The sequence below is a fragment of the Rhinoraja longicauda genome, chromosome 15 (assembly GCF_053455715.1).
Source record: "Rhinoraja longicauda isolate Sanriku21f chromosome 15, sRhiLon1.1, whole genome shotgun sequence".
Taxonomy (NCBI): Eukaryota; Metazoa; Chordata; class Chondrichthyes; order Rajiformes; family Arhynchobatidae; genus Rhinoraja; species Rhinoraja longicauda.
Genome location: NC_135967.1, coordinates 12,217,381 through 12,232,705, shown reverse-complemented (window position 1 = coordinate 12,232,705; position 15,325 = coordinate 12,217,381). Strand labels below are relative to the sequence as shown.

General features: G+C 44.3%; 1 protein-coding gene across 1 annotated transcript in view; it reads right to left on the bottom strand.

The window, feature by feature from the left end:
- The window catches only part of LOC144600526 (LON peptidase N-terminal domain and RING finger protein 3-like), a 37,956-nt gene extending 25,088 nt beyond the window's left edge, over positions 1-12,868 (bottom strand). Inside the window, 3 exon segments of the mRNA XM_078412197.1 lie at positions 846-968; positions 1,086-1,204; positions 12,145-12,868. Of these exon segments, the coding sequence (XP_078268323.1) occupies positions 846-968; positions 1,086-1,204; positions 12,145-12,868 (966 nt within the window).
- Positions 12,869-15,325: the final 2,457 nt, after the last annotated feature.

Genomic DNA, 15,325 nt, shown 5'->3' with positions numbered 1-15,325 from the left:
TGAGGTGGGAAATAGGTTCTCATGGAGATTCTTCAACCTGAAAGATTAATCTGGGCTCTCTTTCTGCAGATGCCACCTCACCTACTGAATGTTATCAACATTTTCAAGTCTTCATCAGACAGCAATAGCTTTGGCGTCGTTTGAAAGGATGAGGTGGGACCTTATTGAAGCTTACTGAATAGTGAAAGGCCTGGATAGACTGGATGCGGAGAGGATGTTTACACTAATAGGAGAGTCCAGGACCAGAGGGCACAGCCTCAGAATAGAAGGACGTACCTTTAGAAAGGAGACGAGGAGGAATTTCTTTGGTCGGTGGGTGGTGAATCTGAGGAATTCATTGCCACAGACGGCTGTGGAGGCCAAGACAATGGATATTGTGTGGGGAGTGAATTAATAATTGGGATAGCATAGTACTAGTGCGAATGGGTGACCGATGGTCAGCGTGGGCTCTGTGGGCTTAAGGGCCAGTGTCCATGCTTAATTTCTCTAAATTAAACTAAAACTATATTCAACAGTTTAGTATTTTTCTTTTCGCACTACCCGTTGTACGTGTATTTCCTAACTGCACTCGTGTGGTGTGAAATTATTTCATTAAATAGCATGCAAAAAAGCTTTTCACTGTATGTTGATACACAAGACAATAATAATCCAATACCCATACCAAGTCCAAATGAGTGGTTGTCTATTCTTGAGGTTGTCTATTCTTGAGGTTGTCTATTCTACTCCCTCTGCGTTCCTTAAAAGACTTTACGAATTTGAGTTTATGATATTTCAATCTATGCTAAATGAAACGGTCTTAATTTTACATACACAAAGACCTTTGGACGCAACGAAAATTTGATTACCTTTTGAGCTTCTGATTTCGCCGTTTTATTTTGCGAATCTAAAGCGATGCATATAATATACTCCTTCAATGCCTGGTCCATTTTCTGTAGTCCAGCAAGGGCTTGCGCTTTTCTTAGGTGACCCTGATCATAAAACACATTTGTTGTTCAGAACGCAAGTATGGCTGGTCGTTCAACGTACCGCGGAAGGTTGTAACGATGTGTGGAAGGGAACAAGGGGAGCTTTGAGTGCGACCTTACTTTGGACCAGGTGGATTGGAGGATGCAGGCAGCATTCCCATCATGCAACGCATCTTCAAAGTATTTCATACTCGCATTGATTTGTGCACGGTTGCTCAGTAGCAAATGGTCTCTGGGTGCTGTAAACAAACCACACAGAGATGAAAACAGAGACACGAGGAACGGCAGACGCTGGTTTACAGAAAAAGACAAAGTGCGGGTGTGACTCAGCGGGTCAGGCAGCATCTCTGGAGAACATGGATAGGTGAAGTTTGGGATCAGCGCCCGTCGCAAGAGTGATTTCGGTGGAGGTGGGGTGGGGCAGGGTAAGGCTGGAGGAGAGATGGGGGTGGGACAAAGGATGGCAAGTGATAGATGGGTACAGAAAGCACCCGTACTCAGGATCAAACCCGGGTCTCTGGCGCCATAAGGCAGCGCTGTAAGGCAGCATTGCAGGAGGCTGAGGGAAGATTTTAAATAAATAAAATATATAAATATGCATATAAATAGATAAATAAATAAATAGGTGAAGAAAAATAAATAAATAAATAAATAAATATATGAAATCTTCCCTTATCCTCCTGCGCTCCAACAAATAAAGTCCTATCTATGCACTAACAAATTTGTTCCTTTCACTCTAAACCTTTCCCATTATTGGCATCAATTAATTTTCTTACAATGAAGTTAGTTAGTGGAATAATATATCTGCTGTTGTAATATAATTATATATGCTGTTAATACAATAATCAAGGTTGACTTGAATTCTCCTCTTAAACTGAGTGGCACTGTGGCACAGCTGCAAGGTTGCTGCCTACAGCACCAGAGATTGGGGTTTGATCCTGACTATGGGTGCTGCCTGTACGGAGTTTCAACATTCTCCTCGTGACCGCGTGGGGTTTCTCTGGGACCTCCGGTTTCCTCCCACATTTGAAAGACGTACAGGTTTGTAGGTTAATTGGCTTTGATTAAAAACGAATTGTTAATTGGCCCGAGGGAGTGGGACAGTGCTAGTGTACGGGGTGATCGCTGGTCGGCACGGACTAGGTGGGCTGAAGGGCCTGTTTCCGTGCTGTATCTCTAAAACTAAACTAGAAAAGTTAAACGAATGGCCAGAGGAATAAGTCACAGAACATAGAAGAGATGGTTTTCCACTTCAGGATGCTTAAGCAGCCTATGAGGTACCAGGCTCTATTAGATTTATATAATGAGAAGGGCAAGCTGTAAGATGCAAGTGTGAAGGAATCTTGAGGGAACCACGATCACAATTTGATAGAATGTTATATTTTTTTAAAATAATGATTTATTTCAAAGTGAAACAAGGATCTATAACATGAATAAAGCAAATATGAAGCCGTGCTTATGGAAATCTGGAAAAATACTTTAAAAAGTAGGGCAGTAAGCAGGCAGTGGTTAAGATTTAAGAAATTATATGTGGATTACAAGTAAAATGTATTCCATTTTGGCAACAATAATCAAGTGGTTCAACTGTGCCCAAAGTTAAGGACAGCACAGTGAGGACTTGTACAAGACTTTAGAATAGCCACATTTCGAGTACTTAGTTTAGAGAAACAGCATGGAAACAGACCCTTCGGCCCACCGAGTCCATGTCGGCCATCGATCTCCTGTTATTCTATGTTATCATTAGTTCCAGTTCCTCATCCAGTTCCCCCCACCAAGGGCAATTTACAGAATCTACAAGCCCGAACACACGGTTTTGGGATGTTGGAGGAAACCAGAGCACCCAGAGGAAACCCACGCGATCACAGAGAGAACATGCAAACACACAGAGAGCACCCAGTCCTTCAAACCCAGAGTGGAGATGACTTTCGACTGATTCCAGATTGGCACGTTATCGAGAACAGTTGATACATTCATGTCAAATTCTTTTGCAGTTTGAACAGACGTTATTCTATGTCAATACCACAAGAATTTGTTAGCAATACACTGAGCAGATGGATGACCACTTCATGCAGTATAAGAAAATAACTGCAGATGCTGGTACAAATCGAAGGTATTTATTCACAAAATGCTGGAGTAACTCAGCAGGTCAGGCAGCATCTCAGGAGAGAAGGAATGGGTGACGTTTCGGGTCGAGACCCTTCTTCAGACTGATGTATATTCAGACTGTAGTATATGTGCATTATGTATGATTTCTTGTTCAGAAGTGGAAGACAATGATGTCCAATCCTGGGCTTTGTTAAGCGTTTAAGAGATACAGCATGGATGCCCCTTCGGCCCATCGAGTCCATGCCGACCAGCAATTACCCCTTCACACTAGTTCTATGTTATTCCACTTTCAAATCCATCCCCTATACACTAGGGGAAATTTTATCAAGGCCAATTAACCTGGAAAACAGCACAGCTTTGGGATGTGGAAGGAAACCAGAGCATCCAGGAGAAACAGATGCTGCTTGACCTGCTGAGGTTTTGCAATACTTTCTGTTGTTATTCAAGACATGTCAATTGATTTTTTAGATATAATCAAGTGAAAGTGGGTTAGTACATAAGGCATGAGGGGCCGAATGGCCAACTCCTACTGGTGTTTCTTATGTGTTTAAATTTAACCTCACCTCCTCAGATGTACAAGTTGGGCTTACATTGATTGCATCTACGGAACCATTCATATTTTCTTTGGAAAGAGTCAGACAAAAATTTAAAGTACAGCACAGGAACAGATCTTCTGGCCCATGATATCTGTGCCAAACATGATGTCAAGATAAACTAATCTCCTCTGCCTGCACGTGACTCACATCCCTCCGATCCCTGCATATTTCTGACCGTGATGCCTCAGCTATTGGGCATGTGGCAAAAGTTTGTCAGGCCAGCTGTTCATAGTCATACAGAGTGGAAACACACTCTTCAGCCCAACTTGCCCATGGCGAGCAACGTCCCATTTACTCTCACCCCGCCTGCCGGCATTTGGCCCATATCCCTCTAAACCTGTCCCATCCAGGTACCTGTCTAAAAGCTTCTTAAACGCTGCAATAATCACTGCCTCAACTCCCTCCTCCAGCAGCTCGTCCCATATGCCTACCACTCTGTGTGAAAAAGTTACCCCTCAGGTTCCTATTAAATCTTTCCCCACATGCCTTAAACCTATGTCCTCTGCTTCTCGATTCTCCTACTCTGGGCAAGAGACTCTGTGCATCTACCCAATCTATTCCTCTCATGATTTTGTACACCTCTGCGAGATCAAAACTGGCCTCTCTTTGACACTCCTTGTACTGACTTACCCTCTTTCAATTAATGTCTTTATCAAACAGTTGTAGAACAAGAGTTTAGGTACGATCTGCTCAGGTATCATTTGAGTCAAGTGCCCGGAGAGCTGGCAAAACAAAGCTTTTCACTACGTCTCAACACACGTGACAATGATAAATCAATATTGGAGCAGTGGTAGAGTTGCTGCCTTGCATCTCCAGAGACCCGGGTTTGATCCCGATTACGGGTGCTGTTTGTACGTTCTCCCTGTGACCACATGGGCTTTCTCTCGTTTCCTCCCACATTCCGAAGATGAGCAGGTTTGTCGGTTAACTGGCTTCTGCAAATTGTCCCTAGTGTGTACGGTCATCGCTGGTGGACTGAAGGACCCGTTTCTATGCTGAATCTCTAAACTAAACTAATGCCATAGAAACAAGGAACTGCAATGTTGTTTTTTAAAAAAAATACAACATGCTGGAGTAACTTAAATGGTTAGCCAGCATCCCTGGAGAACATGGATAGGTAATTTGTTTTTTAGGGTTATTTCAATTTATACCAGCCTTCCATCTTAATAAAGTATAATTTGATAGAAATGAATTCTAAAACTGACACAAACACATTGAAAGCCATGCTAACGCCAGACTAAACCACCAACCACCATCGATAACATCACTGATAAAGGGATTTAGCAAACAGATGGAATTACTCAGCAGTCCAGATGCGTTTTGATGGCTACATGCTGTATAAAACTGAAATAAAACTGTATTATCAATAGTTATAGCTGAAACAAAGCTTAATTTGTGAAAAGAAAATGATTTCTCCAAGTAAGTCTTTTGGCTGTTTTTTAAATTTATAAGTTGTTAACTAAAGGGCCAACACGTTAGCGAAACGATGGAGTTGCTGCCTTACAACGCCAAAGACCCAGGTTCAATCCTGACTCCGGTTGCTGTCTCTACGGAGTTTGTACCTTCTCCCCGTAACATGCGTGCGTTTTCTCCGCGATCTCTGGTTTCTTTCCACACTCCAAGGACGTAGGACGTAGGTTATTTGGCTTCGGTAAAATAGTAAAAATTGTCCGAAAAGTGTGTAGGATAGTGGTAAGAGTGCGGGGATCACTGGTTGGTGTGGACTCGGTGGGCCGAAGGGCCTGTTACCGCATTGTATCGCTAAACTAAAAATGAAAGTTATAAAGAAATAATGCGTTATTATTATTTTTTTTTAATCACTTAAGCTGTCTTATTTATATCAATTAAATTTTTTAAATTGCATTTTAACTGGTCCACAAATTTGACGCTTCTGTTGACCCAGTTCTTCCAATGGGGTTATACAAGAGCTGCAATATAACCATGGGACAAAAGGCAGGATCACATCTTATATAACACACCCTGTTCTATTAACCTCAATTTAAAAATAGGTTCTAGATAACTCAGTTGTTATGTTATTTGATTAGTAAACCTGATATTCCAGAGATACACGTTTGAGTTCCACACTAAACAAATCACAAAACCACGGTACATAGGGGCTATTCAGCCCATCAGGTCGATGTTGGCGCTTCATGGTGCAATCCCACCTGATACATTTCCCTGCTCTTTCATACAGCCCTGTAAATTATTCTCTCTCTATTGTAAAGCCAATTCCCTCCTGAGTAACTTTGTTTCCACAGTCAATGTAAGAGCAAAGTCCAGATCAGAATAACTCTTGGCTTAAAAAGAAAATCTTTCTTTTGTACCACTTTGGAATGATTTAGTTCAGTTTAGAGACACATCATGGAAACAGGCTCTAGAGCCCACCGGGTCCACGCTGGCCAGCGATTGCCCATTCACACTAGTTCTGTGTTATCCCTCTTTCTCATCCACTCCGTAAATACCAGTGGCAATTTACTACGGTCAATTAACCAACAAAACTGAATGTCTTTGGGATATGGGAGGAAACCGGAGCATCTGGTGCAAATCCACGTGATCACAGGGAGAATGTCCGAACTCCACACAGACAGCACCCAAGGTCAGGAGCGAATCCAGGTCTCTATCACTGTGAGGCAGCAGCTTTACCAGCCATGCCACCCATTTATGTTTCATGGTATGCTAATGGAAACAGCCTTCTTTTCTCAACCTGGGGGTATGGGGAGAAGGCAGGAACGGGGTACTGATTGATCAACCATGATCACATTGAATGGCGGTGCTGACTCGAAGGGCCGAATGGCCTCCTCCTGCACCTATTGTCTATTGTCAACCCAGATACAACCACGCATGATTTTGCCCACCTCATTCAAGTTATCTCTCACGTTTACCCCAAGAAGGGGCACAATGAGAGAGTTGCTGCCTTACAGCGTCAGAGACAGGGGTTTGATCCCGGCTACGAGTGCTGTCTGTATGTAGTTTGTACACTCTCCCTGTGACCTCGAAGGTTTTCCCCGGGTACCCCACACACGAGAGACATTCAGGTTTGCAGGTTCATTGGCTTTGGTAAAAATTGTAAATTGTTCCTGGTGTGTAGGACAGTGCTGATGTACAGGGATCGCTAGCCGGAGTGGACTCGGTGGGCCGAAGGGCCTGTTTCTGCGCTGTATCTCTAAACTAAACTTTTAAAAAACCAGTCCCTGTTTCTCGGTCTGACATTGCAGCTTAAATCTATCCATCCAGTAGATCTTTCCAGACCCTGTATCTGACCTTCACAGAAATGGTTAGAACCAAACTTTGCAGTTTATAACTTCCTTGCTTTTGTATCCTGGGTCTCTGTTTATGAACCTCAGAAATCTATACATGTCACTGAAATTTACAGCAGCCAATTAACCTACAAACACCCGCGTCTTTGGGATGTGGGAGGAAACGGGAGCACCCGGAGGAACGCACGCGGTCACAGGGAGAACGTGCAAACTTCACACAGACAGCACACGAGCTGTCACATCTACCCAACGCGATCTCTCATTCATTCCGGGACACTTCACGATATTAACTTTTAATCTGTCACTAAATGTAGCTGATAGCCATTGAAGTGATTATAGGGATTGCTAAAAACTCAACTGATGTTTTTAAGGAAAGGAAAATGAAAGCTCTCTCATTGCATCGCCTTTATACAATTCAGGCCCACAAATGAACAGGGTTGATATGAGAATATAGAACATAGAACATAGAACAGCACAGCATGGGTACACATCCTTCGGCCCATGGTTTGTGCCAACCATGATGCCATTTTAAGCTGATCCTGTTTGCCTGAACATGGTCTATGTCCCACCATTGTTCATGCTCATGTGCCTGTCTACATGCCTCTACCATGGTATCTACTTCCACCATCTTCCCTGGCAGTGTGTTCTAGGCACCCACCACTCTTTGTGCACCCTGAGGAAACCCACGCCCTCATGGGGAGAACGTGCAAACTCCACACAGATAGCACCGGAGGTCAGGAACAAACCTGGTCTCTGGGTCTTTGATGCTGTGGCTCTACCAAGTGCTCCACTGTGCCGCCCTATATTTATCCACGAGCAGCAAATATGAACTGTGGACTGTCCTTGGTTGTACTCAGGACTACTGGGGTTTTTTTGCACTAGTATTGGGGCTAATATTTCATTTAATTTTATTTATTATAATACAGGCACTCCCAACTAACACAAGGGTTACATCCCATGATCCCTTATGCAAGTCACATTTTACATGTTGGAATCACCTTCCCCACCCACCTGCCCAAAATAACTCACTTTAGTCTAAATTGTATAAAATCATGGATCGGGTAGAGTCTCTTGCCTTGAGTAAGGGAATCGAGAACCAAAGGGCAAAGGTTTAAGGTGGAGGGGGAAAGATTTGATAGGAAACTGAGGGGCAACTTTTTCCACACAAAGGGTGGTGGTTGTATGGAACGACCTGCTCCTGAAGGAGGTAGTTGACGCAGGGACCATCACAACATTTTTGAGAAGCAATTACAGACTGGTACATGGATAGGACAAGTTTAGAGGGATATGGGCGAAACGCAGGCTGGTGCGACTGGTGTAGATGGGACATGTTGGGTGGCTTGGGCAAGGTGGGGCAAAGGGCCTGCTTCCACACTGTATGACTACGATACTGAGAGTACTAACTGTCGCATCTGGCTGTGTCCGGGGCACCACCACCATTGCCGGCTTGTTTCCGATGTAAACTTGAGTGATCGCAGTGTTGTGGAAATTACAAACTGCCTTGATTGCACTTGGGACTGAGTGCAGAATGGTTTACATAAGCACGCCTTTACAGAAGTCGCCAAATGCGCCAATCAGGAAGTGTCTGTATTGTCTATGTGTATGGTGATGCAGGTCTATTATGCTGCCACTACTAAGTCTTTCACTGTTCCGTTGTCAGCGCGCAAGGCAATTAAAAACTCTTGACTTATGATACTTATCCACAAAATTCATGGCATGACCATTTTTGAATAACATCATCAAATCATTACACTGTCGTTTGTCAACTGTGCTCTCAAAATAAAAAAACCTTCTCACCAATTGATCCTCATTTAAGGTTCAGCTGGATCATGCAACACATCGGGTCAAAGCATAGACAATTCAATGCCAAAAGTGAAGAGAAAGTGACTTTTTAAAAAAATACAAAATGTTTGACTGAAAGAAAAAAAAAAAACAGAAAACGCTGGGAAAACTCAGGCAGCACCTGTGGGGAAAAAGTCAGAACTTCTGTCCAAAGAAGGGCTACAGACCCAAATCGTTGATTGTTTCAGTTTCCACAGATGCTGCCTGACCTGCTGAGATGTTCCAACATTCTCCGTTTTAATTTTAGATTTTCAACTACTGCATGGGTATTTTTAAAAAAAATAAGAATTTGACAGGGTTTTGATAAAAAATGAAACAATGCGAAGTTGCAGATTATCAACCATCGAACACAAAGGAAGATGGTGCTTAGTTTAGTTTGGTTTAGAGACATAGCGCAGGAACAGGGCCATCAGCCCACGCCGACCATTGATCACATTTCCACACTAGATTTTTTTTTTAGAGATACAGCGCAGAAACAGGCCCTTCGGCCCACCGGGTCTGCGCCGCCCGCACATTAACACTATCCTATACCCACTAGGGACAATTTTTACATTTACCAAGTCAATTAACCTACGTACCTGTATGTCTTTGGAGTGTGGGAGGAAACCGAAGATCTCGGAGAAAATCCACGCAGGTCACGGGGAGAACGTACAAACTCTGTACAGACGGCGCCCGTAGTCAGGATCGAACCCGAGTCTCCGGCACTGCATTCGCTGTAAGGCAGCAACTCTACTGCTGCGCCACCGTGCCGCCCTCTGACTAGATAAATTAACCTAGAAACCTGCAGGTCTTTGTGATGTGGGAGGGAACCGGAGGAAACCCACAAGATCAGAGGGAGAATGTGCAAACTCCACACACAGGCAGCACTTGACGTCAGGATCGAACTCGTGTCTCTGGCACTGAGAGGCAGCAGCTCTACTAGCTGCACTATGTCTTTGGGATGTAGAAGGATCCTGACCTCGGGTGCTGTCTGTGTGGAGTTTGCACGTTCATCCTGTGACAGTGTAGGTTTTCTCCGGGTGCTCTGGTTTCTTCTCACATCGCAAAGACGTGCGAGTTTGTACGTTAATTAGCCTAGAGTGTAATGTGTAGGGATAACATAGAGCTAGTGAAAAAGTATGGTCCATGGGCGGCGTTGACTTGGTGGGCTGATGGCCCTGTTTCTATGCTGTATCTCTAAACCAAACTAAACTAAGCACCATCTTCCTTTGTGTTAAAAATGGCAGATAATTAGCAGATGGCAAAGTTTGTGTGTTGCCTCACTCTGGCAATGGAGGAGGCCCAGGGCAGAAAGGTCAGCGTGGGAATGGGAAGGCACCATGCCGACTTGGACATATAACACCATCACTGCTTGCTCCACACCCTGACAAAACTGGAAACACACACTGTTGTGCGAGAAATGAGCTGACGAAGGAGGTAGTTGAGGCAGGTACTATCGCAATGTTTAAGAAACGTCTAGGCAGATACATGGATAGAACAGGTTTAGAGGGATTTGGGCCAAACACAGGCGGGTGGGATTAGTGTAGATGGGACATCTTAGTTGGCTGGGTAAGTTGGGTCGAAGAGCCTGTTTCCACGCTGTATGACACTATGACTCTTGAAAAACCATTAGTGCGGATGCTTCCATTGTAAAATACAAAGTGCTGGAGGAACTCAACAAGTCAGGCAGCAACTGTAGAGGAAAATTGGCAGGCGACATTTCGGGTCAGGACTCTTTCTCCACCCTGGTTAGAACGGGGGGGGGGGAGGCTGGAAAAGAGAGCTGGCGACAAGACAAGATTGGCAAGTGATAGGTGGATACAGTGAGGGGGATTTGATTAGCAGATGGGTGGAGTAAGTGACAAAGGCTTGAGGTTTAAACAAGACAAAAGAAGTGTGAGGTAAGGAGAGAAGATGAGGGCAATGCAAAGCCAGAGGGAGGGATATGGGTGGAAGGGGACGGGGAGAGGGGAAAGATTGGAAGGCAGGGGAGAGGGGAAAGAGTGGGGGGGGCAGGGGAGAGGGGAAAGAGTGGGGGGCAGGGGAGAGGGGAAAGAGTGGGGGGCAGGGGAGAGGGGAAAGAGTGGGGGGCAGGGGAGAGGGGAAAGAGTGGGGGGCAGGGGAGAGGGGAAAGAGTGGGGGGCAGGGGAGAGGGGAAAGAGTGGAGGGCAGGGGAGAGGGGTGTTTTCACTTGTGTTTTCACTACAGATCAGACCCGGTGCACATAAATATTGGCTCGTATCAGGTAGTCAGGAGAATTGATTTAGCAGGAGAATATTTAGACTGTGAAAACAGGATGTGGAAAGATGCATACTAAAGGGGAAAAGAAAGCTGTGTTGATAATCTGGGGCATAGAGGACAACAATTCTGTTGTGGAGCTGAAATGCAGACATGTGCAGAAAAATCTGGTTGGCACAAAGGTCATTTCCCTTCCAAACACTAAGCGTGTTTAAAAAGTATTAAGCTTGTCAAGGCCAATTAAGGACAGACACAAAGTGCTAGAGTAACTCAGCGGGTCAGGCAGCAACTCTGGAGAAAAGGGATGGGTGACATTTCAGGTCGGGACCCTTCCTCAGACCCGAAACTTCACTCATCCTTTTTCTCCAGAGATGTTTCCTGACCCGCTGAGTTACTCCAGCACTTTGTGTCTATCTTTGGTATATGCCAGCATCTGTAGTCCCTTTCTACCCAATTAAGGATTGGCAAGCTTGCCATCCACACACACTCAGCAAAAGAACACAGATCCTATAATATTATATTCCCCACATACCTCACACCCTCATTTAGTAACACTTCCTAATATAATTTTTTTTACCACAAGCAAATCGTCTCTCTGATTACCTCCCAACCCCTTATCATCTCCAATTACAAAACCGAACCACCCGCTTTCATAAGTTCATAGGTTCTTGGAGCACAATTAGGCCATTCGGCCCATCAAGTCTACATCACCATTCAATCATGGTTGATCTGTCTTTCCCTCGCAAACCCCATTCTCCTGCCTTCTCCCCATAACTCCACACACCCATACTAACCAAGAATCTGCCAATCTCCACCTTAAAAATATCCATTGACTTGGCCTCCACAGCCTTCTGTGGCAATGAATTCCACAGATTCACCACCCTCTGACTGGATAAAATTCTCCCACACTCTATCTATAAGCTCTCGACCTCTATTACAAGATAGTAAGCCTTCAGTTCAGACTCCAACCCTCTCCTCCCCCAAACCGATCCCCACAACTACCTCTCCACAGAACGGCACATCCTATCCTGCCAACCTCCAGAAGATTGCACGCAAATGTACTGACCTTCTGGTACTATTGTAACAGCATCTGTAGTTCCTCACTACCCAATTAAGGATTGCAAGCTTGCCATCCCAATCACGTTACCAGATGCTCGTTACCTAACGACAAACTTCACATACAACTCCGATCCCTAGATCCGGCGCTTCTCTTCCTGTACATGACGGTCCGTTCTTCCCTTCAGAGTCTCAGTGCTCTGGTTTCCGCAGCGAAGTACTTGTTCAAGAAACTGTTGAGGACCACGTTGATTCTGTAGGCGCCGGGTCCGGGGAGTTTCTCTTTGCAAAGTTTGCAGAGAGTGGCCGAGGCTCTGTCTCTGGTTCTGCCTCTGGCTCTGCCGTCCCTCCCGGCTGTGCCCAGGCAGCTCTTGCAGTGAGTGTGGCCGCAGCGCAGGGTGACCGGCTCGTACAGGGTCCCTGTGCATCTGGGGCAGCCGACCAGACCCCTGGAGGGTTGCTCTCCGTCCGGCCAGCCCTGGCTGCCCCTCATGCCTTCTGCCAGGCAGTCCACCAGCACTTCCAGCTGCCGGGGTCCGAGGATGCCCCGTTGGGACAAGACTTTGTACTGCTCCACCGCTTCGGCCGTCCGGCCTCCCAGCGCCAGGCAGTGTGCATGGCTCAGGCTCAGGCTCAGCTCCTGTTCCCTCTCCTCCGCCTGCACGTTGCGCATCGCCTCCAACTGGCACTCGTAGATCTCGGCGGCCAGTTGGAAATTCCTCCCCTCGAATGCCTGGCTGGCTAATTGTAGCATCTCCTGCATCTCCTGCCTCCCACCGCCGCCGCCGCCGCCTCCTTCCGACCCCATCGTCCTCTCATTCCCTCCCATCACTCGCCCCTCACTGACTCCGGCAACATTGTGCCTTTCCCACCCGACCACCCTACAAGCTGAACAAAAAAATGTGTTACATAAAGCGGCATCACATGATTCCACCCACCGCCTCTCATTGGCCTGACTCATCCTGTTACAAAACCACCAAGTTCAGTCATGTTTTGTTATTTTTGAATTATTTTGGGAGTATTGATAGATGGCATCTATCTATCTATCTATCTATCTATCTATCTATCTATCTATCTATCTATCTATCTATCTATCTATCTATCTATCTATCTATCTTTTTCTCTTTCTCTCCCTCACTATCTCTCGCTCTTTATAACTCTCTCTCTCTCTCTCTCTCTCTCTCTCTCTCTATATATATATATATATATATATATATTTGTCCAGCTCTCTCTCGTTATATATATCTCTACCGCTATGTATCTCTCTTCATATCTATCTATCTATCTATCTATCTATCTATCTTTTTCTCTTTCTCTCCCTCACTATCTCTCGCTCTTTATAACTCTCTCTCTCTCTCTCTCTCTCTCTCTCTCTATATATATATATATATATATATATATATTTGTCCAGCTCTCTCTCGTTATATATATCTCTACCGCTATGTATCTCTCTTCATATCTATCTATCTATCTATCTATCTATCTATCTATCTATCTATCTATCTATCTATCTATCTATCTATCTATCTCTATCCCTATCTCTCTATCTATCTCTCTCTGTCTCTTTCTCTCTCTCCTTCTATCTATCTCACTTCACCCTTACTTTATTTATCCCGGCCCAACAATGTCAGGGACAGTGTAAGCAGACCCACCAGCAGACATAAGTAATGGATTTAATTTTACAATGCATTTATTTGGGAGAATATATGCAAAAGATTTCAATATTAATAGATTATAACATCAGCACGATCTTTTACCAAGACAAATATCACAGTGACTTTAATAGCACGTTGTTTCAGATGATTGGGGGGTGTTTTATATCAAAGCTGCGTTTTTTTTGTTGCTGCTTTAATTAAAACTAAAGACATGCAAATACTGGTAAAATCCAATCGTTATCAAAACAAATGAGAGGCGGCAACTTATTTTCTTTGGAAAAAAATAACATTTGTTTGTACAATAGTTCTGTCAACGATTGGTGTCGATGAATTGGATCTAATTAACTTTTGCTCACGGAATGTTCTCTCTGTTTGACTCCAGTGAATGTTGTGTAGATTACATCACCCGTTGCATAAGACACACACAGCCCGGTGCCGTTTTATATAAAATAAAGCCTCAAAATTGCACCACAACTTTTGCGAGTCCGGGAAACAGTAAAAAAGCTGGTGACATCCCGCTGTTTTTTTTTATCTCACTCTCTATTGTCGAAGTAAGGCGCTGATATATCGCCATAACCAACATAATTAAAAACTCTAAACAGTTGAAATTTGCAATCCTAACACGCGCGTCATGGCTGCAAGAATTTGCTTATATCCAAACTAAATATTGAAATGTTTGGCCATTAAAAACGTACACTTGGAGGTAATAATATGAAGTTTTCTTTCAAAAGAACACTTTCAAATTCATTTGTTTCGGTATTGCATTATGTTAAACAACGTTAGGGTCCTACATAATCCAGTCACAATGGCTGATTTTGGAAAATTGGTGATGTACTTGTTTGTGTGCGTTGGTTTGAGAAGCGATCATCTTTCACCGTCACGGACACGGGGCGTTATTGCCCTTCATTATTCAACACAAAATTGTGAACATTACTTAACAGTGATATTCGGGAAGCAAAGAGACACGTTTGCTGCTTGCCACGTTGTTTAAACTGTGCAAACATATTACACGTACATTAGTCTAAAAATGGGGACGGCGAAATGTGACTTATGAAAGGTCCTGTAGTTACATAGCAGGCATGGGTCAGGCTGAAAGTTAAATACCATCTGCTTTCTCCTCCTTCATTGGAAGTGCTTTGTGAAACTAAAAAGGGTTGCCATCATAAAAGGGAGTTCAGCTTCATTATCGGGATTTGAATGGGGCGACTTTATACGAGGCAATTTATACTTAAAAACAAAATCTCTGAATAATTTTGTCTCAGCTTGAAAATCAAAATACTGCGATGGTAATGGACAGACGATATTTCAGGTCGGAATCCTTCTTCAAATTGATAGGAATAGTTTGGAGAAAGCTGGAAAAGAGAGGTGGGAATTGGACCAAACCTAACAAGTGATAGGTGGATACAGGCGAGAAGTGTTGGGGGGGGGGGGGGGGGCGTGGGGGGTGGTTGGCAGATGAGATGAGTAAGTGACAAATGTTAGAGATTATAGTCACACACACAGTGTGGAAACAGGCCTTCGGTACAACATGCCCACGGTGACCAACATGCACATCTACACTAGTCCCACCTGCCCGAGCATGGCCTATAACCCTCTAAGCCTACATATCCATATACCTGTCCAAATAACTC